Source organism: Colletotrichum higginsianum, chromosome 9 (assembly GCF_001672515.1).
Source record: "Colletotrichum higginsianum IMI 349063 chromosome 9, whole genome shotgun sequence".
Lineage (NCBI taxonomy): Eukaryota > Fungi > Ascomycota > Sordariomycetes > Glomerellales > Glomerellaceae > Colletotrichum > Colletotrichum higginsianum.
This window is the reverse complement of record NC_030961.1, coordinates 3,193,061-3,218,216: the sequence shown is the minus strand read 5'-3', so window position 1 is coordinate 3,218,216 and position 25,156 is coordinate 3,193,061. Positions and strand designations below refer to the sequence as shown.

General features: G+C 55.0%; 7 protein-coding genes across 7 annotated transcripts; 5 read left to right on the top strand and 2 right to left on the bottom strand.

Moving 5' to 3' along the window:
- Nucleotides 1-228: 228 nt before the first annotated feature.
- Nucleotides 229-3,512, top strand: CH63R_13178 (Subtilase; the record flags this gene model as incomplete). Its single annotated transcript, XM_018308152.1, has 9 exons — nt 229-771; nt 838-995; nt 1,049-1,163; nt 1,232-2,547; nt 2,617-2,726; nt 2,785-2,893; nt 2,914-3,037; nt 3,107-3,351; nt 3,410-3,512. The coding sequence occupies 9 exons, from the start codon at nt 229-231 to the stop codon at nt 3,510-3,512; spliced, it is 2,823 nt and encodes a 940-aa protein (XP_018152569.1).
- A 1,397-nt stretch (nt 3,513-4,909) lies between these two features.
- CH63R_13177 (uncharacterized protein) lies at nt 4,910-5,201 on the bottom strand (the record flags this gene model as incomplete). Its single annotated transcript, XM_018308151.1, has 2 exons — nt 4,910-5,052; nt 5,108-5,201. 2 exons carry the CDS (start codon nt 5,199-5,201, stop codon nt 4,910-4,912), a joined length of 237 nt encoding a protein of 78 aa, XP_018152568.1.
- A 2,884-nt stretch (nt 5,202-8,085) lies between these two features.
- CH63R_13176 (Alcohol dehydrogenase) lies at nt 8,086-8,316 on the bottom strand (the record flags this gene model as incomplete). Its single annotated transcript, XM_018308150.1, has 1 exon — nt 8,086-8,316. One exon carries the CDS (start codon nt 8,314-8,316, stop codon nt 8,086-8,088), a length of 231 nt encoding a protein of 76 aa, XP_018152567.1.
- Nucleotides 8,317-11,179: 2,863 nt separating this feature from the next.
- Nucleotides 11,180-13,126, top strand: CH63R_13175 (Carboxylic ester hydrolase; the record flags this gene model as incomplete). The annotated part of the gene is made up of 5 exons (XM_018308149.1): nt 11,180-11,341; nt 11,403-11,510; nt 11,597-11,961; nt 12,025-12,751; nt 12,848-13,126. 5 exons carry the CDS (start codon nt 11,180-11,182, stop codon nt 13,124-13,126), a joined length of 1,641 nt encoding a protein of 546 aa, XP_018152566.1.
- A 1,035-nt stretch (nt 13,127-14,161) lies between these two features.
- CH63R_13174 (Mch2p) lies at nt 14,162-15,538 on the top strand (the record flags this gene model as incomplete). Its single annotated transcript, XM_018308148.1, has 2 exons — nt 14,162-14,321; nt 14,409-15,538. 2 exons carry the CDS (start codon nt 14,162-14,164, stop codon nt 15,536-15,538), a joined length of 1,290 nt encoding a protein of 429 aa, XP_018152565.1.
- A 1,395-nt stretch (nt 15,539-16,933) lies between these two features.
- CH63R_13173 (Dimethylallyl tryptophan synthase 1) lies at nt 16,934-18,475 on the top strand (the record flags this gene model as incomplete). Its single annotated transcript, XM_018308147.1, has 2 exons — nt 16,934-16,978; nt 17,039-18,475. The coding sequence occupies 2 exons, from the start codon at nt 16,934-16,936 to the stop codon at nt 18,473-18,475; spliced, it is 1,482 nt and encodes a 493-aa protein (XP_018152564.1).
- A 2,735-nt stretch (nt 18,476-21,210) lies between these two features.
- CH63R_13172 (Extracellular proline-serine rich protein) lies at nt 21,211-22,327 on the top strand (the record flags this gene model as incomplete). The annotated part of the gene is made up of 2 exons (XM_018308146.1): nt 21,211-21,488; nt 21,799-22,327. 2 exons carry the CDS (start codon nt 21,211-21,213, stop codon nt 22,325-22,327), a joined length of 807 nt encoding a protein of 268 aa, XP_018152563.1.
- Between the last annotated feature and the right edge of the window lie 2,829 nt (nt 22,328-25,156).

Genomic DNA, 25,156 nt, shown 5'->3' with positions numbered 1-25,156 from the left:
GTCGAAATATGCAGTCGGAGCCTTATTGGGCAGGTGACATGAACGTCATGCCGCGATCCTTGGTGGTGATGATGTACTTCAGAAGCGGTCTCCGCCTCTCGTCGTGAGCTGAATGGCTCTCGGCTCCTCTTCTTTCTCACCTCTCTCTCTGGGTATTTGTGTAAACATACCCTGACACTCGTTCAACATCGACTTACCCTCACGACTCCCGACCTCCGGCCTGCGACCATGCGCCCGGGAACAACTCTCGCAGCGCTCCTCGGGGCCGCCGGCGCCGCCGAGGCGCTGCACCAGTTCGCCCCGCGATCCCGATCTGCCAAAGAGGCCGGCCCCGGCGATACGGCGCCGAAGCGGTACATCGTCGAGTACAAGTCCCGCGTCCACGTCGCCCGCGTCGCCGCGAGGATCGCCGCCAGATCCGCCGGCGGCCTCCGCGGCCTCCGCGTCGTCAAGGAGTTCGACTCGGACATCTTCCCCGGCGTCACCGTCGAGTGCGAGCGCGAGACCGAGAGCGAGTGCAGTCCCGGCTCGGTGCAGCGTGCGCTCGACAGCCACGGTGACGGCGAGGCGGTCGTCGCCTCGGTGTACAAGGCGCAGATTCTGCAGATCCTGCCGACGGTCGAGGGCGAGTCGTTCAGCGACGATGCCGCCGCGGTGAACTACTCGGTCCATGGCCTCACGGGAGTCGAAAAGCTGCACGAGGACGGTATCCTCGGCGAGGGGGCCACGGTGGCCATCGTCGACAGTGGTGTCCAGTACACTCATCCCGCGGTATGTCTCCGAGAAGAGGACGATCCCCCGACTTGGTGAACACAGGACGAAACTGACTCTCGATAGCTCGGGGGCGGCCTCGGCCCAGAGTACACGGTCACCGGGGGCTACGATCTCGTCGGCGATGCCTGGCCGAACGTGCCGGCCCAGCCGGACAGCGACCCGATGGACCAGTACGGTCACGGAACCCACGTCGCCGGCATTATTGCCGGGAAGAGTGACAAGTAAAGGAACTATCTGGTCCCCATGTCGTTCCGCAGACAGCTAACGCCACCAGGTTTGTCGGAGTTGCTCCCAAAGCCAAGCTGCTTTCTTTCAAGATATTCGGCAGCACCGGCTACTCCAACGAAGAGACCGTCATCGAAGGTTTCCTCAAGGCCTTCGACTCTGGTGTGAGTTGAAGACAAGACATTTCCACAAAACCTCCAGAACGAACTCATCTCACACACGCACATCGCAGGCCGACATCATCAGTGCCAGCGTCGGGGAGGGCAGCGGCTTCACCACCAACGCCCTCGCCGTCGTAGCCTCGAGGATCGTCGACAAGGGCGTCGTCGTGGCTTTCGCCTCCGGCAACTCCGGCGAGGACGGCCCATTCCAGATGGCCAACGGCGCGTCCGGCGAGAGTGTCTTGACCGTCGCCGCATCCGACCCCGGAGTGTTTCCCGCCCAGGCGTTCACGGCCGACTTCAACCTGAACGGCACATCCAACAAGACCCAGATCGCCTACGTGCCCGGCTCCGGCTTCTTCCCGAACACAATCGTCGACTGGCCCATCACACCCATCTCCCTCAACGCCTCGATCGAGAACGACGCCTGCCAGCCCCTCCCCAAAGACACGCCCCGGCTGAACGAGACCATCGTGCTCGTCCGCCTCGGCGGCTGCACCACGACCGACAAGCACAACAACGTCGCCGCCCTCGGCGCCCAGCTCGTGCTCTTCTACAACGATGGCGAGATCTACAAGAGCCCCGTCAGCTCCGGCCGCGTCGGGCTCACCGGCGCCGTCGAAGCCGCCGCCGGCGAGGCCATCGTCAAGACCATCCTCGCCGGAGGCACCGTCAAGGCCTCCTTCGACGTTGACACGGAACACTACGTCGGCATCCGCAACGCTGGCGGTGGCCGGCCCGCCAGCTACTCGTCCTGGGGCAGCACCTTCGACCTCGCCCTCAAGCCCGACGTCGCGGCCCCGGGCACCCGCATCCTGAGCACGTACCCGACCGACGGCTACCGCGTCCTCAGCGGCACGAGCATGGCAACGCCCTACATCTCCGGCATCGCCGCCCTCTGGGTCGGCCGGTTCGGCGGCCGCGCGGCGCACAAGGACGACCCGGAGTGGGCCCGCCGGCTCATTGCCCGCATCACAACGACGGCCCGCGCCGTCCCCTGGGCCGACTGGTCCACCAGCGCCACCGACTACGGGTTCTGGGCGCCCACGACCCAGGTCGGCGGCGGCTTCGTGGACGCCGGCAGGGTCCTGGGGTACACCACCGAGCTGGGCTTCGACGGCCGCAAGTTCGAGCTCAACGACACGGCGCACTTCACGGGGACGCACGCGGTGGACCTTACGAACCGCGGCGACGAAGCCGTCACGTACACGTTCTCCCTGCAGGACGCCGGCGGGTACGAGGCCTACAAGCCCTCTACGCCCGGCGAGGTGCGGTCCTTCGTTCCGGGCATTAATCTGTACGCCGAGACAGTCCCTATCAAGCTTACCCCCGAGGTCTTGCTGCCGCAGGAGATCACTGTGGCGCCGGGCGAGACCACGTCTGTCGAGTATGTCTCTTTTGCCTATGAATATCTCACCCATACCCAGGTCTTCGTAGTGGTCTAACGGTGGCATAGGTTCTCATTCAGCGTCCCAGAGGGCGCCAACCAAAAGGCCTTGCCAGTGTACAGTGGTAAAGTCCTCATCAGCGGCAGCAACGGCGAAGAGCTGGGCATTCCCTACTTTGGTAGGTTTCCTGCGGCTCATCTGTTCCACAGTTCAACAATAACTTATTGCACCCGCAGGTGTCGCGTGTGACCTCAGGGAAACCATTGAGAACATCTGGGCCTACGGATGGAATTATCCCTTCCTCATGTCCGGCGTAACGGATACCAGGATCGAACAAAAGTCCAAGTATGTCCCCCAATTCGCAGACATCAAGGCCCCACAAGCTCACGCATTATAACCAGCTTCACTTTCAACCTCACCCGAGATGCACGCGACTTCCCGAGGCTCAACACCATGCTTGTTTGGGGAACTACCGAGTTCCGCTGGGACGTACGTTGAACTACTATCCTCCTTGCTTAACTCGAAAAAAGAGACACAAGCACTGACCGCAGTCTCCAGGTCTTCTCCGGGAATTACACTGAAGCCCAGTGGTCCTACCCGCCGGTGGCCGGCCAGAAGGGCTTCGTCGGCTCGGCCACCAGCTGGAACGGCACAGCGGATTTCTCCTCGTTCGACCCCAGCCAGGACAATGAGGATGACATCTTCTCATTCCCCCTTTACTCCCAGTCCCGAGGAACTCCCAAGTTGTACAACTGGCTCGGTCGCTTCGCCGACGGGTCCCGCGTTCAGCCGGGCTCGTACAAGTAAGATGTGCCCCGGAAACGAAGGAGGGGTTGCAGCCTGTACTGACCGTGGCAACAGATTCAGAATCGCCGCTCTGAGGCCCTTTGGACTTCCAGAGGTCTCGGGGGACTGGGATATCTGGGAAACCCCGTCCATCACCGTCCTGCCTTTGGACAAATGAGTGCGGCCAGAAGCTAGAGGAGTGCTTCTTAATCCGATTCTTCCTCTCTATTTGATACTCTAGGGGAAACAAGATCCGTGCTCCCGCATGGTTGGTACATTGAAATAAAAGTCAAGTGATGACACTGGTTGGGCTTTTCTACTACGCCCGCAGGAACGGGCGTTCGGAAACCAAGAGCTTGATCTGATAGCCGAAAATTGAAAGCAAACGTTTAATAAAAACATCTCGGCCCTCAGATTGTTATAAGATAAGTCAGAGAGAACACAGATGAACCCTATATTGTATCTTCTACACTGAAAAAAGACACATCATCCCAGCCTCCGATGGGACGGGATGATTATGGCGATCAACGTCAGAGAGAGGCTCCAATGCCAGAGCATCTTCGTCATCGCCCACAATGTATTGTCGACTGTAGGTCTTGAGAAGACACCAACAAGGGCTGCTTTGGAGAGTATGGCTTTTGAAAAGCCGAGTTGATCAGCTTGGTTGAGGCATTTTGACAGCGAGGTGAACATTTATGCCAAATGTGTTTTGCACGGACGTGAGTCCTTCGGTTTTGATTTTCCACAGATGACCCAGGGCCTTTGTCAATCCATTTTCCTGCATGTCACAGTTCTACCTTTCCCCAGTAGGTTCCACAGAGTGGAGAGTAAAGTAGTTTAAGGTTGCGGAAGAGCGTGATGACAAAATACCGGAAGCAACATTTGTGATTAATAATCCCGCAGGCTTATTTCCTTTGATTACACTTATTCTGCATGCGGCAAAGCTTTTTCAGCCAGACTGTCAATGTTCCCAACGGAATATTCCAAAAAAGGGGTTGTTTTATTTGAAAATTTGACTACTCAACCGCATCGAATAGAACAGACTTGTATACACCTTCGATTGTTCCACGTGGGGTTTGTACTAATCACTGTTGTGAGAATCTAAACCTCTCTACTACTGGGCGGAAACGACATCCTTTATCAAGCCGGCTTCATGGCTTACAGCTGGAGAAAATCTGCAGAAAGTGATACTGCGCTGCTGTTACCGCACCATTCCGTAGAACCTGCGTTTAAAGCCTCTTCAGCTTGTCAATGTGTAGTCAGTGGAATGGGCTGGGCGTTGTCGCTTTGTCTCAATGTCCACGATAAATAGAGCGAGGCCCATGATGAGACGAAAACAGCCTACATGGGTCGCAATTGCCAATGAAAGCTACATAGACGCTTGCGACAAGCATAATACATTAAAGTGTTTCTAAAAAGATGGTGGCCTAGCATACTGCCTCAAGGGTATCGCCTGGTGACCATTTGAAATATATGTTGCAATCATTGCTTTGCGAAAGCTTCTAGCTGGCTATGATTCGCCCGAGATTATTGTCGATGTCCATTCGTACCTAGTCGGCCGGTACCATTCCTTATTTAGCCGCAATTGTGACGACCCATCCACGTAAATTCACTGATGCATTTCGCTTTCACCAGGTCGCCGTAATTTTCCTTAAATCCGGCACATTCACAGTAGATTTGTTGCGGACACCACTTGGCGCAGCGTCGGCCACTGTTATCTAGGGTTATGTTCAGCAGGGATGCAACTTATGGATCCTAAGGCCTACGACTTACAGGTGCATTGAATGGCGCCGAGAAGGCATGTCCTTGCGACAACCGGTTGGATGGCCAAGAGGATAGCAACGCCAGTAACAAAGTTAAACTGCATGTTGCGTCAAGTGAAGCCTCTCTTCCTTGAGCTCAATTGCAAGCTTGCAAAAAGAGTGTTTGAGGCTGTAATAGGAAGAGCCGTTCTGAAGAGTCGAGGGTAGGTCTGAGTGAAAAGACGGGCACAGCCATGATCCAAAAGCAGCAGCAGTAGGAGACGGCTTCATCATTTTATGTTTCAGTCTGTCGTCTTGGCGACGCCCTCGACGAGGCCTCTTTTAAAACATTTTCGTCAACCAAGGACGCTACTAAGATTAAATTTATGAACATCAGACTCCACAACATCATCTATTTTTGTTGGAATCGGCAACGCCGGGTCTGGGTGGTTAAGGTTTGAATACGCGAACGTTCATGTTGGAAGCACAGCCGACCAATTAGATAGCGCGGGTCTGTCTCCGTTTGTCCCGCCATCGCGATGCAATTCAAATCATCTGTACACATAACGTCACGCGGATACAGTATCACCTTACGGCTTTCGTTCAGCTCATTTTACGTGACTCTGTTAACAACAGCCTATTCAAAGGCGTGATACGCTACCAAACTACATGATATTGGCAAGACCATAACGTACCGCTTCGTTTGCCAACTCCCTCCTACACTCTCTAGTGAACCTTGAATAACGTGGAATATTGTTTTCACCCTTTAAATGTATTCAAGTGTCTCAATTCTGCAGAGGTATCATGCAATCCACAAAGGTCCCGTTTCACTAGCAAAGCCATTCTGTGCGATGCGCCAAGGGCTGTCGTGTTGAAGATTTTGTTCCACTTCGGGGTACGGCGTTCATTGCCCAGAACGAACTGAAAAGGGAATCACAATGTCAGTTAGAATCATGTCCGCGGACCCAATCCAGCAGGAACTCTACAATTATTGACCCAGCAATGATCCTGGCAAATTAATGTACCGCGGATCGAGCCCCGCCGATATCACATCAGCTAACTAGACAACAATTGTCTTTTGATCTGAGGTTACGGAACAGATTCGCTATTGCGACAAAAAAAATCCAATCTTGCCATGTTTCCAGAGGGGCAGTGGACGTGGTCCCTCCCACATCCTTTGCTCCATAGGGAATAGAACCCTGCACGTGGTTACTGACTGCGCTGCTGGCAACCCCGATACATCTGGCCGACGACTGATTGTTCAAAAACCCGGGACCATTGGAAAGATGTTGGCAGTCGGCGTAGCTATTTTTGATGAAGACACTTTGATGAGAGTTCTGTTGCCTCGCGTGGGGGACGACGCAAAGACTCGTCGGGGACCAAAGCGGGACTCGGTTTCGCGGCAGCGATGATTGAGGCATTGATCAGCGATTCGAGGCGGCGGTATGCCCGCTTGACATCTATCGTTGACTAAGGGTCACCCATGAATGCTGCGCTCTTGAACCTCACTGTTCCATGGCAACTTTTCATATTTTCACCAAGCTAGCTGTCTGCTCCGATTTGATTGGTTGCGGAACATTGTTGTTCACATGCACCAGGGTTCATGACCTCAGGAAAAATATGCCGAGGACACTGGCCGTCGGGATTTAGGTGGATATCTGCGCGCGGTCGCTTGCCGAGAAATGGTCTAGCTCACAAGGACCTGTCTGTTTTTCTCTTTTTTTCTTTCCTTTTTTCCCTTCCCTTCCCCCCCATCGAACCTATGCAGCAGGCGAGCGGTCAGAATGACAAAGGGACAATTGCACGGCTACGGGAAAGTAGATTGCGGCGGTGGCCACATTAATGAAAACACTTGGGCGGGCCTGCACTATCTAAACAGAAGTCTTCGAGCTGAGAAGATACGGCAGGTCTCCGATCAGTTGAATCAAATGCAGACCTGGAGAGATGTAAGATGAAGAAGCATTTCAATTTAACATCACCCTTGGCCTCACCTAAGGGTAACGACACTGGTGTTGGCCTGTCGACTTTCGGTCTATCTGGGAGTTCCATTACGATCTGGAAAAGTGTTAGAAGGCCAACTCCAGGAGGTCCTGCACAGCTTCTGTGGCTGGTGTAACTGTGGTTGGTGGCCGCAGAGCGCCGACCAAAGCCCTTAGTAAGCGATCTCCAGTGCCTTTATCTGCAAGCCGGTGACAGCAGCAATTCTTAGCTTTGGACAAGCACTTCCCAATATAAAAGTCCCATCCCGATGCTCCTGGCCTGCAACAGTTGTTGAGCTCGTTGTCGGTTACGAAAGTTTTGTTTTCTTCCTGAACGACGCCAGCAGCTAGACCCCCCCCCCACCTCCCACAGACGGTGACTTGTTTGAGGAAGGGGGGAAAATGACACAGCCTCGCGAGTAAACATTCTTCATCAACACGGACGCGGACAAACTGATGAGAGCTTCCAATTGCAACATGTGTACTCATGAGCCATTGTTTCGTCCAGGCATCTGAAGCATGTCTCGGTTTACCACGACAAGTGACTGTCGTCATGTGTGGGTGTGACCGATGGGTAGGCGAACGCTTCAACATGAGTTGTGCTATTTGGCCTCATCGGTCGCTGGCCCGCTTTTACTGACAGTCTGTGTTCTCTTATTGGTACAGCCCGTCGGCCCCGGATTCATTTACATTTCCGGCACGAGGAAGCCCGGCCCGGCCGTGATCCCGCGGCCGTGATTGACCGACTCGGTTACAACCCCGGTCAAGTGAGGCGAGAATGAGTACTACCCCAAGGCCTCGGAAACGGCACAAGTCGCAAGTAAATATCGCTGTGAACTATAATCCGCACCCCAAGCTGTCCTTACAGGCAAGTTCAAAACTTTCGTGCTGACACATTGAATTCCCCATTCTACTCCTGCTGAAATTGACCTTGAATCAGAAGGTAAGCTTAAAGATCCGATGAGCTCCGTGCTGTTCCCGTTTCGCAGCGTGACTCTCACCTCCCATTTCTCGTGGAGACGACATACGTCTAGCAGGTCCAGCTATATGAGCACTTGCTTCCCACGGGCGTGCAGTATGTTCTCCCGTTGATGCCGGGGCCGGAGAACTTCCCGACCCACTCTCCGCAGGCAACCTTCGGGCTGGTGTGCGTGGTGTCGATCTCACAAGTGTTGCCGGTGGAGCAGGTGCCCGAGAGGCTCCAGGGCGCTGCCGCCAGGGACACAGGCACCAGGAAAGCGACGACGACGGCGAGCTGCATTGTTCTGTGAGCTGCGAGGGGTGCTTTGGGTTGAAAAAAAGCTTGCAAAAATCAAGAATTTTCAGGAGCTGGAAATGCGTTGTCGAGGAAGTTGGGACGAGAAGGGTCATGGTCTAGAGCAGCTGCTGATCTATTTAAATGCTTCATTCACCGCTTCGAAGACCCTGGGGAGGTCTGACACTTGGTGGTTGGGAAGGCCGGTGATCGGTCTGCAGAAGACCCGAAATGTCGGTCCTCAAGTGAGTGCCCGAAACCGAGCTCCAATTAAACCAATACGCAAAACATCAACCCTGTGGTCGCCAGGGGATTTTGGCATCGTTGAATGGGGTCTGATGGCGAGCAAGAGGATCCGAGGTCGCCGGCTCGTCGACCATTTGTCAGGCATCCTTCTGGAGATTGGTTACCCATCAATTACTCCGTTCCTGCTGTTCCCTTACTATATGGCCCGATCCACCGTCGTATGAGAGGCCGCAAACGCCTGTTGCGTCTGCATCGTGTTCTTGAGCGCTGTCGAATGGGATGTGGACTTTTGGCTATAGACCCAGTGCGAGTCATGAGCGCAACAAGTTCTCCGTTCAGTAGTCACGCCGGAACTGTGTTGATGAATAGGAGATGGTCAGGGGGTGGGGAGATTGGCCGGGGAGATGTCTGTGTGCTAACTGAGTCGGCGTGATGGCGAAGCGAGCGAGTCATCCACATGTCGTCATTTGGCGAATAGAAAAGAGGTGATCGTCCGCAATCGTTGAGCATGGGAGTTTATGTCGTGAGTTGACAAAGGTATATCAGAGAATTGGGTGACTGGATGTGGCGGTAGGACGAGCACCATACGTCTAGGAATCAAGAATGATCAACAGTCTTTTCACCCAATATCTATTCTGTCGCAAAAAAAACACTGTTAATTGCTGCCCGCAATCAACACTTTACTTCCTACCACGCACCCCCTAGTTTGTGCCTGCTAGCTAGCACGTGTAGAACTACTCTCCTAGAACCTTCTAATCACATAGTAGGTATGTCTTAATAAAGTATAAGTGGAGCAGCTGCCTCCTGCAGGACTTAAACCTTAGAACTTACGTGTATAGGAAGCGAATGAGATTAAGAGCATTAAAGTTGTATGTTAGTGGGTTCTGTAGAATGGGTTGAGAAACTAATGCATTGGCAAAACAGATCGAGTCTGACTCATAGGACCTTGGCCAGGGAGAGGTAGTTACGGCTAAGAAAACAATTGTCTGATGTTTAACTTTGAGACTATTCCGGTGTCTCTTACGACGATGAAAACATTCTACTGTGCTGTCAGCGTGATTGGTGCTACCACGCTTCCTTCCCCTTTACCTAGTCCGTCGAGAGGATGGATGAGGAATTGAGAGGGGGGCCGTTCCCGGACTCGCCATGGAGAGAGTCTCTATATCACGTGTGCTGCTTTGATGGACAGGTAAAAATCGAGGAGTTTTCGCTTCGACCGACAAGGCACGACATCGCCAGTGGTTAGAACGACGCGAGGTTGGAGTGTTCTGCCCTTTTCCCCAGCATTTTCCAATGTGATGACCTGGCGCTTCAACATGCCGCATCAGGAAAGACTAGGCGCGGGCCGCGAAGTTAAAATAATCGCAGCTAGAGCACGGCGCAAGCCAAGACGCTCTCCGCTTCAGCGGTCTGATCTACTTGAACCTCTTTTACTTCTTTTTCACTCGTCGAGCGGTGACAGTACAGTATCCTAAATACGTTGTAGCGGTGGCTCGGATGTTACCAACTGCCGTCACTGACACATTGCGAGTATTGCAGGGGTTGAGAAGTAGGGTTCGGGTGGTGGGGAGAAGTGAAAGGATGGCTCGGATGGGGCACCGTCATCTCCACGCTGCGGCGAGAGTTTGGCGTGGCTGTGGGTGGTCGGCGACTCATCATCCAGCACATCAGGCCCTTCATCTACTAAACAAGTTGCCGTCCGTAGTGCCAACAAGGCGGCGGCAAGTCCGTGCAAAGCACCTGGGCTGGGATAGTGGGCAAGAGATCAAAGCGTGGTTATGAAGATCGTTGGTTGCGACAAACAAGCCAGAGCCCAATGGAAGCAAGCTTTTGACATTGAGCAAATCGTCTACTTGACTAGCAGCCAATACAACAAAGAAAGAAAACTAGCTGTGAAAGGCGGAGAAGATGTCTACGGACAGAGACTCCATGTCCAGGACCATCACGGCGGATTTTGTAGTAGTACCAAGCCGCATGCCTCGGACGAAACAAAACGAGGGACAAGTGATGTCGCCGAACGCAAAGCATAAACAGGAAATGGAACACAAACATCGCAAACGACAAACTTTCTCCGCGTGGAACCTCCCCGACGCCGGCCAAGCTGCCGGCAACCGGCTACCCCTGCATCCACCGTCTCACAGTTCATCTCAATGTTGGTAAGTCGTGCTGCGGCGCTACTGCAAGACTGACACACTCTCGGCCTCGACGACTGGAGAAGCCCAGGCGTCACCGGGCTCGGAAGGTGTGACTGTTCTCCCCGAGTCGACTGTTGCCTCTGATGTTCCTCTCGGCTAGAGGATAGTGCCCGGATCGTCAAGGCGGGATGTGTCAGATTTGAGGAGGGAGGGGAAGAGATAGGAGAGGAGAGGAGGACAGGCCGTCTTGACCAGCGGCTACTGAATCTCTTTTTTCCCTCCTGCCGACCGGGAAACCTTAGACTGGTTCGTCTGCATTCTATAGGTATACACTATGTCCCTGTTCATCAGGATTCCCAAATTTGATCCTGGCAGTTCCTCTCGTAATCCCACTCACTTTTAAGTATCCAGTTTCCCGGTTTTCTGGGGCACCCGGCCCTGGCACCCCGGTCTTGGCACTACAGTCAGTCTCTCATCAACACTTCACCATGAGGGTACGAAACACCGTCATTGACGCTCTGGGGGTCGTGGTTCTGTCGTCGAGTCTCGTCGCCGCCACTCCCATCCGGGCCGTCTCTTGGGTCATTGGCCAGCCGGTCCAGACCACCAGCGGACTCGTCCAGGGACATGCCGCATCCACTGCTTCTCAAGTTGGTACTGCACGGAATAGGGCCATTGGAACACATACTCACTGATGGAAACACCAATTAGGTCTCCGAGTACTTGGGCATCCCGTACGCCCAACCGCCTGTTGGCAACCTGCGCTTCCAGCCTCCTGCCAAGTTTACCGGATCTTCGACCATCAACGGCTCTACCTTTGTAAGCTGAGCGCCATCAGACTTCGTCTTGCCGCAGTGAAGAGGAGTGTGCGATTTGAAGAGCAATACTAACGGAACCCGGATCAGGGACACCAATGTATGCAGCCAACAGTCAACGCCAGCATTCCCGACGGCTTCGCCAATCTCGGTGTTCCCACCTCGGCCGTTTCTGTGCTTGGGGTGCTCGCCGACCCCGGCTCTCAAAGCGAGGACTGCCTAACGCTGAATGTGTGGACCAAGCCGCAGGTGGGCGAGGAGAAGAAGGCCGTGATGGTTTGGATTCACGGCGGTGCCTTTATGTTGGGCAAGTATAGCCTTTTGCCTATGGGCATGTTGATCCTGCAGACAGGGCTAGAGGCTAATCCAATTTGGCTTGTAGGAAGCTCTCGCGTCCCCGCAACCAACGGACAGTTCATAACGGACCAAAGCGATGTAATCTTGGTGTCCTTGAAGTAACTATGCCTGACAAGAACCATGGTTGATGAGATTGTCACCGCTAACCTGACACAACGTAGCTACCGTCTCAATGTCTTTGGGTTTCCGGGCAACCCTGCCTCGGCCCCGAATCTCGGCCTTCTTGATGTCCGAATGGCTGTACAATGGGTGCGTGAGAACATCGACAAGTTTGGTGGCGACGTCAACAGGATCACCCTCTTCGGGCAGTCTGCCGGGGGTTCCTTGGTCGACTACTACTCGTACGCGTTCGCGTCTGACCCCATCGCGAACGGCTTCATCGCCATGAGTGGCACCGCCAACGGGTTCGGCATCTTCACCAATCAGTCCGTCAACGCCAAGTGGTTCAGCATCACCGCCGCCGTCGGCTGCGGCGACGCCCAGACGGAGCTCATGACCGTCAACAACTGCATGCTCCTCAAGACCCCGGCGGAAATCGTCAACGGCATCGCGGCGAGCGGCACTGGCGCCCCCGGCGGAACCTTCTTCGCGCCCGTCGTGGACGACACGCTCGTTTTCGCCGACTACAGCGGTCGGGCATCGGCAAATGGGGGCTACATCGTCGGCAACGACGACAACGAGGCCGGCCTGTTCAAGCTCGCGGCCCCGACGTTCAACGAGACAGCCTGGGCCGGGCTCAACCTCGTCTCCTTTGAATGCCCGGCGGCGAGGAGGGCGACGCGGGCGGCCGCGGCCGGCCATCCGACATGGCGGTATCGTTACTTTGGAAACTTTCCCAACATGGTTCTGAGCACAACACCCAGCAGCGGAGCCTGGCACACGTCAGAGGTGAGTAACATCTAACCCCCTCTGCGCTTCTTCGCCGTTGTAAAGACCAGCCAAGGCATTGGTTTCGAGAGGCTGATGTTCAAATGACGCGCGCAGCTCCCTGTCCTGTTCGACACGACGCCCCAGTCCCCGGTCGCCAGCACGCCGCAGGAGACCGATACGGGCTTCTACTTCCGGGGCGCCTGGGCCGCCTTCGCGAAGAACCCCAACGCCGGTCTTTTGCAGTTCAACGGCAACGAGACGTGGGCCCCGTACCAGGTCGACGGCGGCAACGTCAACCGCCTTGCGTTCGAGAACCAGACGCGCACGAGCCTGGGCCCCGCAGCTGCTTTCGACGCCAACTGCGCTGCGGTGGGCGTTCCGGTGGCAGGGTGACCGGCGTTTTGGTAGAGCTGGCTGCGCTGTCTCGCAAATGTGGAAACAACTGGGTTCTTTATCCTTGGTTTCTTGTTGTTACTTTACCTTTCGATTATAGACGAGATAGCTAGACGAGCGATGCGACAAGTTTCTACTCAACTTGGGGTCCTCATTACTTGCAGTGCCAGAATCTTTTCTCGTTGCGGGTAAGTTTGGCTATGAGCGGCCTCTAGCGTTTTGAATTCGAACTCAACACAATGGCAGCCGAGCAGGAACTGTTTTCTGAGCATGGCCCATCACGATAGCCATGGGTTTGTCTGTGATAGTTACGGCTGTGATATGATGAGGAACGGATTTCGTGATTCCTGGTGACCGGGCCCCCCTCTTGCTCTTAAGCGCTGCCGACGAGACACGTTTGTAGTTCTTGATGCCACGGTCAATGACTACTACTACACCAAGTTTCTGCGGTGCTGTGTGGTAGGTCTGGTGGTCACGGCACTTCTGTAAAGTGTATTCACCTCAAACACGCATGTTGGATCATCTGCCCAAGCAGAGACTCAAAGTCTCTAAAACGACTGACATAGAGCGCCTACCACCTTTGCAACGGGTGATGGACTTGATGATGCTCATAACAACGGTAGTTGAGTCAAATGCATGTCGGGAGAGACATTGTCACTCAGATCGACCCGCCGTTAGTCGGTTGGTGACATGGATCGAGATTGTTGACAACCAGCGACATACAACATGCATGATAGTTTGCGTCATTCGCGTCATATTGCGACGGGACTGCATTAGAGGGCCGGATACACAATTAACCGGCTCAAAAATATGTGCCAACGTGGGGTTGAGCAAGCAACCAACGGCCGTAAAACCCTTTGAAGCATTTCTTTCTTATAACAAACAAACACTTCCTGGTTTCGGGTCAGTTTTTTCAACGCTTTCACCCGGCACTCTCTCTGTAACCTTTACTCTCTTATATTAGTAGCGATATCATCATCGCTGTCATCGTCACCTCATTCTCACAGATTGTCCGTCATCGACTACCTCAACAGCATGCCGGAACAGACCGATAATACGCAGCTGGAGGCTTTCACGAGCAGCCAGGACGGAAACGAAGATGGCTACATGGCCCAAAGCCTCCCGCGTGCCGACGAAGGGATGCCCGCGTGGAAGTTTCTCCTCGGAGCCTTCGTCGTCGAGGCCGTTCTCTGGGGTGAGTTCTACCTTGTCCAGAAGACCTTGTAGAGAGCCCCTTGCTAACAGACCGTTTCTTCCTCTCTCCCTGCGTCAGGTTTCCCAGTGTCCTACGGCGTCTTCCAGGACTACTACTCGAAACACCCCGACTTCCGAAACGACTCCAACATCGCCGTCATCGGCACCGTCGCCACCAGCATCTACTACCTCGGGGGTCCCGTCGCCCTCCCCCTCGTCGCCCGCTTCCAGGCCTGGCAGCGGCACATGATCGTCGTCGGCTGGCTCGGCTGCGTCGCGTCCCTCATCGCCGCCTCCTTCACGACGACCGTCCCGGGCCTGATCGCGACTCAGGGCGTGCTATACGGCCTCGCCTTCATGCTTCTCAACTACCCCGTCCTCCGCATGCTGAACGAGTGGTTCGTCCGGCGCCGTGGGTTCGCCTTTGGTATCATGTCCGCCGGCGCCGGCTGCAGCGGCGTCGGTCTCCCCTTTCTCATGGATCTTCTCTTGTCACGGTACGGCTACCAGACGACGCTGCGAGCCATGGGCGCCGCGCAGTTCGTCGTCGTCCTGCCCGTCATCCCCCTCCTCAAGGGCCGCCTGCCCGTCTCAAAACAGGCTGCCCTCCGGAGGATCGACTTTGGTTTCTTCCGGAACCCGCTCTTCTACTGCTTCGCCCTCGCGAACCTCCTCGAGGCGCTGGGCTACTACATCCCCTCGCTGTACCTCCCGACATACGCGACGGCCCTCGGCCTCTCGGGGACGATGGGCGCCCTGCTCCTCGCCGCCAACAACCTCGCCGTCATCGTCGGCCAACTCGCGCTCGGCTACGTCTCGGACCGCGTCAACAACGTACTGATCCTCGTCTTCGCCTCGTCCTTCGCCGCCGGCGTCGCGAGCTTCGCGATATGGGGATACGCGTCCTCCCTGGCGCCCCTGATGACCTTCTCGTTGGTGTTCGGCCTGGCAACGGGCGGGTTTCCCTGCCTGTGGCCCAAATTCGGGTCCATCTTGGCGGACGACCCGGGGCCGGTGTACGGGTTCATGGCGTTCGGCAAGGGGGTCGGGAACATTCTGACGGGGCCTATTTCTGCACCGCTCATGGCGGGGGCTGTTGGGTCGGGGTATGGACTCGGGCGGTTCGAGCCGTTGATATTATATCTAGGGTCGATAATGCTTTGTTCGTCCTTGGGGATCATGGGATGGCCGCTTTTTAGACACCACGATAAACGCTGAGCCGACCCAGGCTGTGATGGGTCGCTTATCCGCAATTTGTCATTAGTAACGCACATCCACATAGGAGAGTAACTTACTCGATTCAATTCACCCGCCTGCTGCCTTGTTTAACTATTGCTCTTCTGTGATTGAGAACTAATCCATCTTCACCGGAGTGGCAGCCTAGGTCTCGGATGAGATGCAATGGTTACTCGGTATTATTTCGACCATGTAGTTCTCTTTCCTCATGTTTTCAACCACTCCGATTCGCAGCACCCCATCCTTGACCGAGCCTATAGTCCGCGCGAACTAAACATGGAAGGGCAGAAGCTTTCACTCGACCAAACTCAAACAACATGAGACCCTGAAATGACAAAGAGTGCCTCTTTGAGTCGCTCGTCACTCGGATAAGTTTATGTTCGGTACGAGTTCGTCGCAGAATTTAATCCGTTTTGAGTCTTGCTCTGCTTGCCATGTGAAAGCCACGAGCACACAAGATCCAATTGTTATGGATGGCCTACTTGAGAACAATGCTACGAGTCTGGCGACATTAAGGTTCCGATGATGCTGTCTTGACGGCCGTTTGTAGTTTACGGCGCTCCGTTCTGTAGACACTTGGATGATCTTGAAACCAAGTCCTGACTCGCGATGGCCTCTCCTCGGGTTCGTCAGGACCAACATCCCCTGCCCATCACGGCAGCACGTCAAAGATAACTTTCTGGACCGAAAGTCATTTCTCGAAGAAAAGCGAGATCGAAAAGTACCTGTAAGCCTTCATTGTTTCGTCGACGCAGGGTCGCACTTTATGATGAAGTCAATGGCCTGGTAGCACTCCCATGCTGTGGAACATGTAAACGTCCACACTTCAAGAAACACCAACAACCCCTTTCGCGCACATTGAGCACGCTAAAAGCTATCAGTTATCTTTCATACTAACCCACAAAACATGTTTCTTGTGCTTCGATGTCTCGATATGACGCTGCAGTCCGTATCAGGGCCCTACTGACATCTTCAAAGGCTGCTGCGTCCCAGGTCGCTCATTGACTCTGGCCCGCCTTGCATTTCTACAATGGCCAACAGAAGACAACCCCTCTCTGCATGAATTCTGTGCACTAATTGAGAAGTTGACTGAAAGGGTCCTGAACCAATTGTCGTTGTTCCCTTCTGAAATCGATTGACTTCAGACCAAATCCTAACCTTGTTGCGTCTCTTCCTGTTTCGATTACTCATTAAACGGCCAGTTCCCCCTCGGCCATAAAGATGTATTACTGGAAAGGTCGTCCGTCGTCGGGAGAGGCAATTGGTACCCTGAGATTCTATGTACGTCCACCAAAGTGACACTCTCACTTCAACTTACCGCTCCTCTCCTGCATCACCTAGTAAATAGTCCAGAGTCTCCGTTTCGCCGCGTGGTACATGATGGAGGCTACCTCGACCGACCAGTTTCCCTTGTGGGACTCTGTGAGTTGCACCTGTACACCTGGATGCACTTGAGGCCCACACATTGACCGTAATGAACAGCCCTTCAGAGGCAAGACCAAGTCTTGGATGTACAAGGGAGCCGGTGCCACGGAGTCAAAGTCAAAGTCAACGTCAAAACCAGAACACGACGGGACGTTGGTCTTCCCGTCGGTCTCGAAGTGGTTGCCGCCACGGGATGAGCACAGCGACTATTGGTGGAACATGGCCGGGCCTCACTTTGCAACCCTTTTCCGCAACGCCGGCTACAGCCTGGAGGAGCAGTACGAGGCCTTGCTATTTGTCTATCACCAGGTTATCCCGAGACTGGGTGCCGCCCCTGGGTCCAGCGACTCGGCGGCGGCGGCGGCGGCGGGCGGGGACAGCGGGCTCTCCCTCGACAACACGCACATCGAGTACAGCTGGCGGTGGAACGAAGCCGACACGAAGCCCGAGATACGGATGGTCATGGAGCCCTTCAGCCGGTTCGCCGGCACCTACCTGGACCCCCTGAACCTCAGGCCGGCGACCGAGATGCTCTACTCCATGACACCACAGGTCCCCTCGCTCGACATGAGCCTGTTCAACCACTTCGTCGCCAAGTTCTACGACGCCGCGCACCACAAGTACCTCGAGACCAACGAGCGACCCGTCATGACCAACGTCTGCCTCGGCTTCGAGTTCCTGGGCCACGACATCCTCCCCAAGGCCTACTTCTTCCCGCGCAAGCTCGGCCACGTCGGGATCACGCCGATGGCCGTCTGGGAGGACGCCATCGCCACGGCCGTCCCAGGGAGCCCCAGCATGGCCACCGTCTTCTCGTTCGTCAAGGACGACGCCCCCAAGCTCGGGCTGACGCTGACGCCGCTGTGGCTCGGCATCGACAACGTCCGGCCGGCCGACGCGCGCCTCAAGCTGTACTGCGTCGAGTCGCGCACCTCGTTCGAGAGCGTCCGCACCGCCCTCACCATGGGCGGCAGGATCGCCGTCGAGGAGGGCATGCTGGACGGCGTCTGGGACCTCATGCGGGCCGTCTGCGCCCTGCCGGCCGACTTCCCGCGCGACAGGGACCTGCCGAGGGCGCCGGCGTACAACGCGGCGACGGACGGCGTCGACACGGCGGGGCTGTGGGGCACGTTCGTGTACTACTTCGACATCGGGCTCGGCCGTAACGAGGGGGTGCCGGACATCAAGTTCTACATCCCCGTGTGCCACTACGGCGCCGACGACGAGGCGATCGCGTCGGCTATCACGGCGTGGATGACGGGCCACGGGCGCGGGCAGTACGTAGACGCCTACTGGGACTCGCTGCGGCAGATCATCTCGCACCGGGGGCTGGAGGAGTCGCGCGGGGCGCACATGTGGCTTTCGATGATGGTCAAGGGCGGGAGGTTGCAGGTGACGACGTACATCGCGCCCGAGGGCCACCATCCGAAGCGACAGCGGGGGGGTCAGAGGGCTCGTTCTGGGATAGCAGAGCTTGTCACGCGCAAGTCCTGAGGCGTGGACTGAGAGACTGGGAGAGGGAGGGGGGGGGGGGGGGCTGGGAAGCAAATTGTTTGAGGAGAAAGGCGGATGATGGCTGCGACGGGATTCGCGCAACAACAGCCCAGACTGAGGTGAGTGTGTGATTTCTATGATGGATTGGCTGCGGCGTTTCGTATCGACTCGTAACAGACTGGAAATCAATCGAGAATGTGACAAAAGTATAGATATATCGAATTCAATCTTCCCTTCAAGGGGCTCAATTCGCTCTTGTATCCATCACGCCAGGATTGTTACTTTGGTTGAACGGAATAGAGAAAGTAAGAAAAGAAGAAGCAAAAACGAAGAAGAAACGGGACAAAAATAGGGTGATGGCAGCATGGATGTATGCTTCGAACAAAGTGAAGAATCTTTCTGGATGCTCTCCGAGAGTCATTACCGTACTGTATAGCCAAAAGAGCGTCATGTCTCTCGGTTCCACGGCGATGCAGTGAACCCGATCCCTGTCTTACTAGCGAGACAGACAGTCTTAGCCTCCGCCCTACGAATGAGACCAATCTCACTCATGTTGCCATCATCATCTCTCTCGTGGTAATCAATGCGGATTGGCCTAAATGTTGGTCTCGGTGCTCACACGTGGACGGAGTGGCCCCGGCCATGAGCTTGATCGGTCCACATCTGCAGGAACACGCTTTTCCGCGCCATCAGGACTTTGCGAGATGACGATGTGCTGTGCCTCTGGCAGTGCTGACATTGTCGCGAAAATGAAAGTCATGTGTCCGGTGTGTTTGCCTTCTCCTGCAGGAAGCGCCATGCAGTCCAGATTAGGCTTGACGCCGCCGGCTGAGCTGAACTTGACAGCTGAGGAGGAAGAAGAGGAGGAGGAGGAGTGCTTGGCGCGTAAGATGCGTCTAGTTGGCTCCCCCAAGCTCCTGGGGAAGAAGAATATTTGCGGATAATAATGCGGCGACTGAAGGAACCCCAGCGATTGGATCTTCTGGTTGGGCCGTACTATGTAAAGCGTGCTTGATTTCCCCGTCACCTTCACGTCACATCGTCAGGCGTTTACGCGTTGAGCCGTTGGCGCCGAGAGTCGACAATCTCCCATGTCGGGCAAAGCGAATTCGATCCCTCGCCAAGACGGAAATGAGGCATTTCCCCTCATAATTCACGGGCGGATCTTGGGGTCCATAATCCCTCCCCCCCCCCCCCCCCCCCCCCCCAACCGAACCCCCCTCGCTGTTGATCAGGTCCGAAACGACGCGCGACCCCTACCTCTCTCTCCCCTCCTCGAGGCAGAGGAAATGAGCCCGAGCAGAAAGCAAAATGCGCTGGCGGGGGAGCCCTATTTCCCGCCGATTTTTCCATGATAAGATGGGATATAACAAGAGAAGTAAAAGGTTGTAAAAACTTGGTTCGCAAACACGTACAAAATGAAGGAATTTCCTAGCACACCACAGTCCCCATACACACCGCAGGCGCCGGATCCCCGTATCCCCCAATTTCCCACGCCGTGTGGGACGACCTTTTGGTCACGGTTCTCGCGAGACGAAGGAGGAGGGGGGGAGAAGACATGACAGCCACTCTTGTCCCGTCTTGTCGTCAGGCGATGCCGCATCAGTCCAAGTGCAGACTCGGGCGAGTCGAGAGGGCTCCTCCTCCTCCTCCAGTTGGGTCAACAACGGCAGCCCGCGCACGCCGTCGGATTGCTGCGCCGTGGACCCGCAGGTTTTGCAAGATTGGACGCAGGAACAGAGTCGGAAGAGAGAGAGAGAGAGTCGAGAAGAGTCGGGGGTTGTTGTTGTCTTGTCCAATAGGCGAGGTGTTCCTGACAGCGGCATGCAGGAACAACCTAACAGGAAGCATTTAGCATGAAATGGAAGACGAAATGAAGGCTACGGCAACGCCCTACAGCCAACCGCAGCCCCTGCCGGGCGCCCGACGAGCCGGGGGGGGGGGTGGTCAGATGTTGCCCGTGTGCGGTCTGGCTCGGGGCAGCTAAACCCCTTTATCAGACAGCCACACCAAGACTCAACGACGAGAGACGGGGGACCCTGAGCAGTGAGTGAGTTCCAGGAGAGAGAAGATGAAGCCTAGAGACTAGACGAGAGCCACGAGAGTGAGATTCGGCCCAGCCCGTGCCGCGCGCAGAGTGCTTTACTCTGTAAGGCTCTCTCTCTCTCTCTCCCTTCCTCTCTCTCGCTTAGACTAGCGGTACAAAGAGCCAGAAAGCATCCTAAACCATTCCTAGAAGTACCATCCGTGCTGCGCTTCTGTCTTGAGTGACATGTCCGCCATCACGAACCCTTTCCCCCCCCCTGCCGCCTTGCACCTGAGAGGTTTGGGGATCCAACAGGACTCAACCAACGAACGCCACCTTTTGTGTTTTTTGATGAGATATACGATTATCCTTCGCCCCCCGTGGTCGTTGGATGGGAAATTTCACCGGCCGATGTGATCCGGGGGGACATACGTACCCACACACAAGCAAACAACCTCCTGAGTCCTGCTGCCATGGAATCTCCTGCGGCACAGGAGAGTGAGTTTGGCAGACTGGAGACCAGCTGCCTATTAGCAATCTCCCCCGTTCTTGGTGATCTTGACCATGGCCCTTCAACTCCCCAAAATGCACATAATGGCCGCGATGCCCCTCCTCCCCCTCCTGTAACACGTTCTTGAGCTTTCCTCCGTTTCTTCACCGATCCCAGTCACTCTTTTATCACAATCCGGATCCGACCCTACCAAAAAAAATGCGTTTCTTCGCCGTTGCCCTCGCCCTTGCGGCCCCCCTGGTCTCGGCCATCGAGTTCACCAGCCCGTCCCTCAACTCGACCGTCACCAAAGGCTCCAGCTACGAGCTGACCTGGAACACGGTCGACACGGACCCATCGGCCTTTAGCATCTTCCTCGTCAACTTTGTCAACTGGCCCCCTTCCTACACCCTCTTGGCTCAGGACATTGAGACTGCCGCCGGCGCCGCCTCGGTCAAGGTGCCGTGCTCCGCCCTCAACTCTTACGGTTACCAATTGTGAGATTCTCCCTCCCTCCCATCTTGTGTTTTTTCCCCTTTGTTTCTTGCTGTTTTCTGCGAATCATCTTTGGTCGTCCTCAAACCCCTACCCACCCACCACCACCACCCCCGAGCTGTACCCCATTAGCCCTATCTCTCGGCAGGGGGGGTTAAACGAGTCATGCGCCTCACATCCTTTTAAATGAAAGGCGGAGCAAAGCATAAGCAGACGCAGCAAGGGGGTGGGTGGGGTTGGATCACCATCGTGATGACATCCCAAGAGACTCAAACGAAGCCCCCCCTCCCTCCTTGTCTAACAAGCAAATAGCAACGCCATCAACGGCACCAACGTCTACGTCATCTACGCGCAGACGTCCAAGTTCTCCATCTCCGGAGCCGACTGCACCGACGATGCCACCACGCTGCCCCCGGCTTCGCCCTCCACCTGCGCGCCGCCGAGCACCGTCACTGTCACGGTGAGCAAGACCCTTTCCAAGAACTCCACCGCGACGGCGACGGGCGGTTTCTCGGCGGCCCAGACCAAGTTGACGACCTCCGCCGCCGTCGTCTCGGCCTCCCAATCCACTCCCGCCCCCGTCTTCCATGGCACTTGTCCTGACACCGTTGGCTGGTCCTCAGACTACCATCACCCCGTAACTCTCACCAAGCCCCCTCACCACCCCAACGACACCCGCTTCCCCCAGCCCACCAAGGCCCCCTACCCGACCGGCGGCAAGGGCTCCTTCCACGGGGCCGGCGACGATGAGGACGATGACGACGAGGAGGTGACCAGCACCATCTACCGCACCACCTACCTGCCCTTGGAGATGGCCCCTACCGGTGCCTGCACCTGTTAAACAGTGCGAAGGGACTCTACCTTGTCGATGTGCAGCCATCCATCAGCGTCTTGACGTGAACCGTGGTGAAACGGAAGCCGGAGTGAAATTTCGGGGAAAAAAGAGAGATGAGCTTTGTGGTGTGTCCGGGTCTCAACTTTGAGGCCGAACTTTCTTGGACGTTGGCGGATTTGGTGTACTAAGTCAGACTACCCACTTTTCGGCACCCCCCCCATTTCGGCACCCCAAAAATGAAGCTATTCCCATCATACTCGTCGACTTCAATTAATCATTGACTTCTTCTAGATGCAACAACAATACAGCTTTCAGCTTCACTAGGGTATTCAGAGTCGCTGGATTCGGCTGCATCATCCTCTTTTTCCCCAGCCTTAAGTTGCGCCTGCTGGATGTCTTTGATGTTGGCGAACTTAGTGTTAGGATCCAGCTGGACTGCCCTTCTTTTCCTTACTGCAGTATTGGTGACTTGGGCCTGCAGAAGCTCCAGTTTCTGCTGGGTATTTGCCAGCTCATATGCCTGCTCGCTGAAGCCTTTTTTTACCTTCCTGAATAGAAGGCGTTGAGTAAAGGCATCATTCTCCAGCTCTGTGAATAGCTTCAACTGCCCAGCTAGATCCTTCATCTTCCTTGGCGTCGACCATGCCACTGCAGATGACGCAGATACCCATCCTTCAGCTTCCTTGCCTCCAGACTGCCCTTTGCTGACCTGATCAGATGATCCTGATGCTGCTGGTGTTGATGGGAGCAGTAGGGAGCTCATCAGAGGCTTCGCCATAGAGACAGGCCATAACCCTGTCCATTTCCAACCACTTCTAATGTTCTGCATCGTCATACCTGCAGTACGAGCCTTCTGATAACAGCCTATAAAGTTCCTCTTGCCTACAACAGTTGAATCATTCCACTGACCAAGGTATCCAAGCTCCTTCCTATAGGCTGCCTTGACAGGGCTGAAGACTGACTGATCAAGTGGCTGGAGGACATGGGAGGTATGTGGCGGTAAGAACAATAGATGGATGTTGTTTATATAGCATAACCACATAAAGTCAGTCGTTGTATGACTCCCATGTCCATCCATGATCAGCAGCCTGACCTCCTTGCCCTGAGGAAGAGTCTGAGGGATGAAGACCTTCTGCAGCCATTCAACTGCAGTGGCATCTGAAGTCCATCCATTCTCCGTTGCAGTGAATTGCCATCCTTCATAAGGGCCAAGGTCTAGAGGAAACCACTGCTGCTGGACTGCCTTGCCCTTATAGATAACGAGGGGATTCAGAACATGGCCCAGGGCAGAGATGCATTCGATGATGGATACCCATGCCCTTGATCCAGGCTGTTTCTTACGTACAGACTTCGTCTCAGACATGCCCAGCACCAGCCCATTAGATCCCTGGCCCTCAAGGATACCAGTCTCATCCATGTTGTATCTATTAGCTGGTTTGATGCTGGTGATCTCTGGTATGGCGAGTAGTTTGAACCAGTCCCTGATGACCTCAGTAGATGCCCCATTAACACGCCTAGAATCGATAGGGCGACTTCTCTGGACCTTGACTGATGGATTCCTCTTCAAGAAGGCTTGGATCCAGCCTTTTCCTATAGGCTCTGTATCCCCCATGGCATGGAGGATCCTTTCTGCGAATAGCCTCACTTGCAGATGGGTTGGGGCAACACCAAGGGCATGCTGAATGCGAACCCATTCAGCCAGTTTAGCCTCCTGACTAACAGAAAGTCTCTGCAGGTCAGAAAAGGCAATTGACCTTGGTTGAGTGCCCTTAATCCGATACTGAAGTGTTGATCTTGGGATGCCATACACCTGACCAGCCCTCTTAATGGGCATGCCGTTGGTTATTGCGTCAAGGGCCTGATTGACTTCATCTTCGGTATACTGGCCCATAAGGTTGAAAAGAAGCTCTGAGGAAAAAATGAGGTTATTCGCATAAGTATAGAAAATGTTGTTGATGTTGAAAGTTGAGGGGTATGTTCTGGTGATGAGGCATTTGAGGCATTTTTGGGGTGCCGAAATGGGGGGGGTGCCGAAAAGTGGGTAGTCTGACTTATCTATTTTTTTTTCCCCCACGAGGCGATGGGGCAAAACCCATGAGATGGAATGAAGAACGGGTTGGAAAGTGTGGCCGATCTCACGATCTCTCAAGATTACATCGACATACAACCTTTCCCAACCCTTCCAACATCATCGTATTGGCCCCGTCCCCGCCCCTCTTCATCTACCATTGTTTCCTTTCTCTATACCTTTCTCAGTGTCATGTGCGCAACTCTACAGTCTACTTCGTAATGTCTCAATGTCTCATGACGCCAGATACCACAATGGAACAAGACACATGGTAAACAAAACCCCCCCAAAAAAAAAACCCCCGATTGAGTCCAGACCCAACTCTCTTGTTTCATCGCGTCCGACTGTCCAGGAAAGCTTGTTCCCGAAATAAACCCAAGAAAAGAAAAGAAGACGCTCGCACAACTGCCGTAAACGCAGGCGAGACTCCCCTCCCTGACAACGCCATTAATAGCCCGCTCTGCCACAGCTCCGCGACGCCAAGGCGTGCCGAGACGGTGGAGGCCGCGAAGGAATCTCGGCGCTCCAACGGCGTCAATTTGGGCTTCAGACGACCACTTTGCGGCGCCGTCCGATGTCCGCTGTCACCCAAAACCCCTCCGTCATCATGCGTGCGCCCGGGCTCGATCCATGCTTCGACTTTCGTCCTTTTTCCTGTTCATGTATGTCCACCTGACGTGTGTTTGAATACCTTCTTTCCTGTGTTTGTGTGGCCTATCCCCGTCAGATGCGGCTGGACCTCACACTCTCCCAAGTCCGAAAACGCC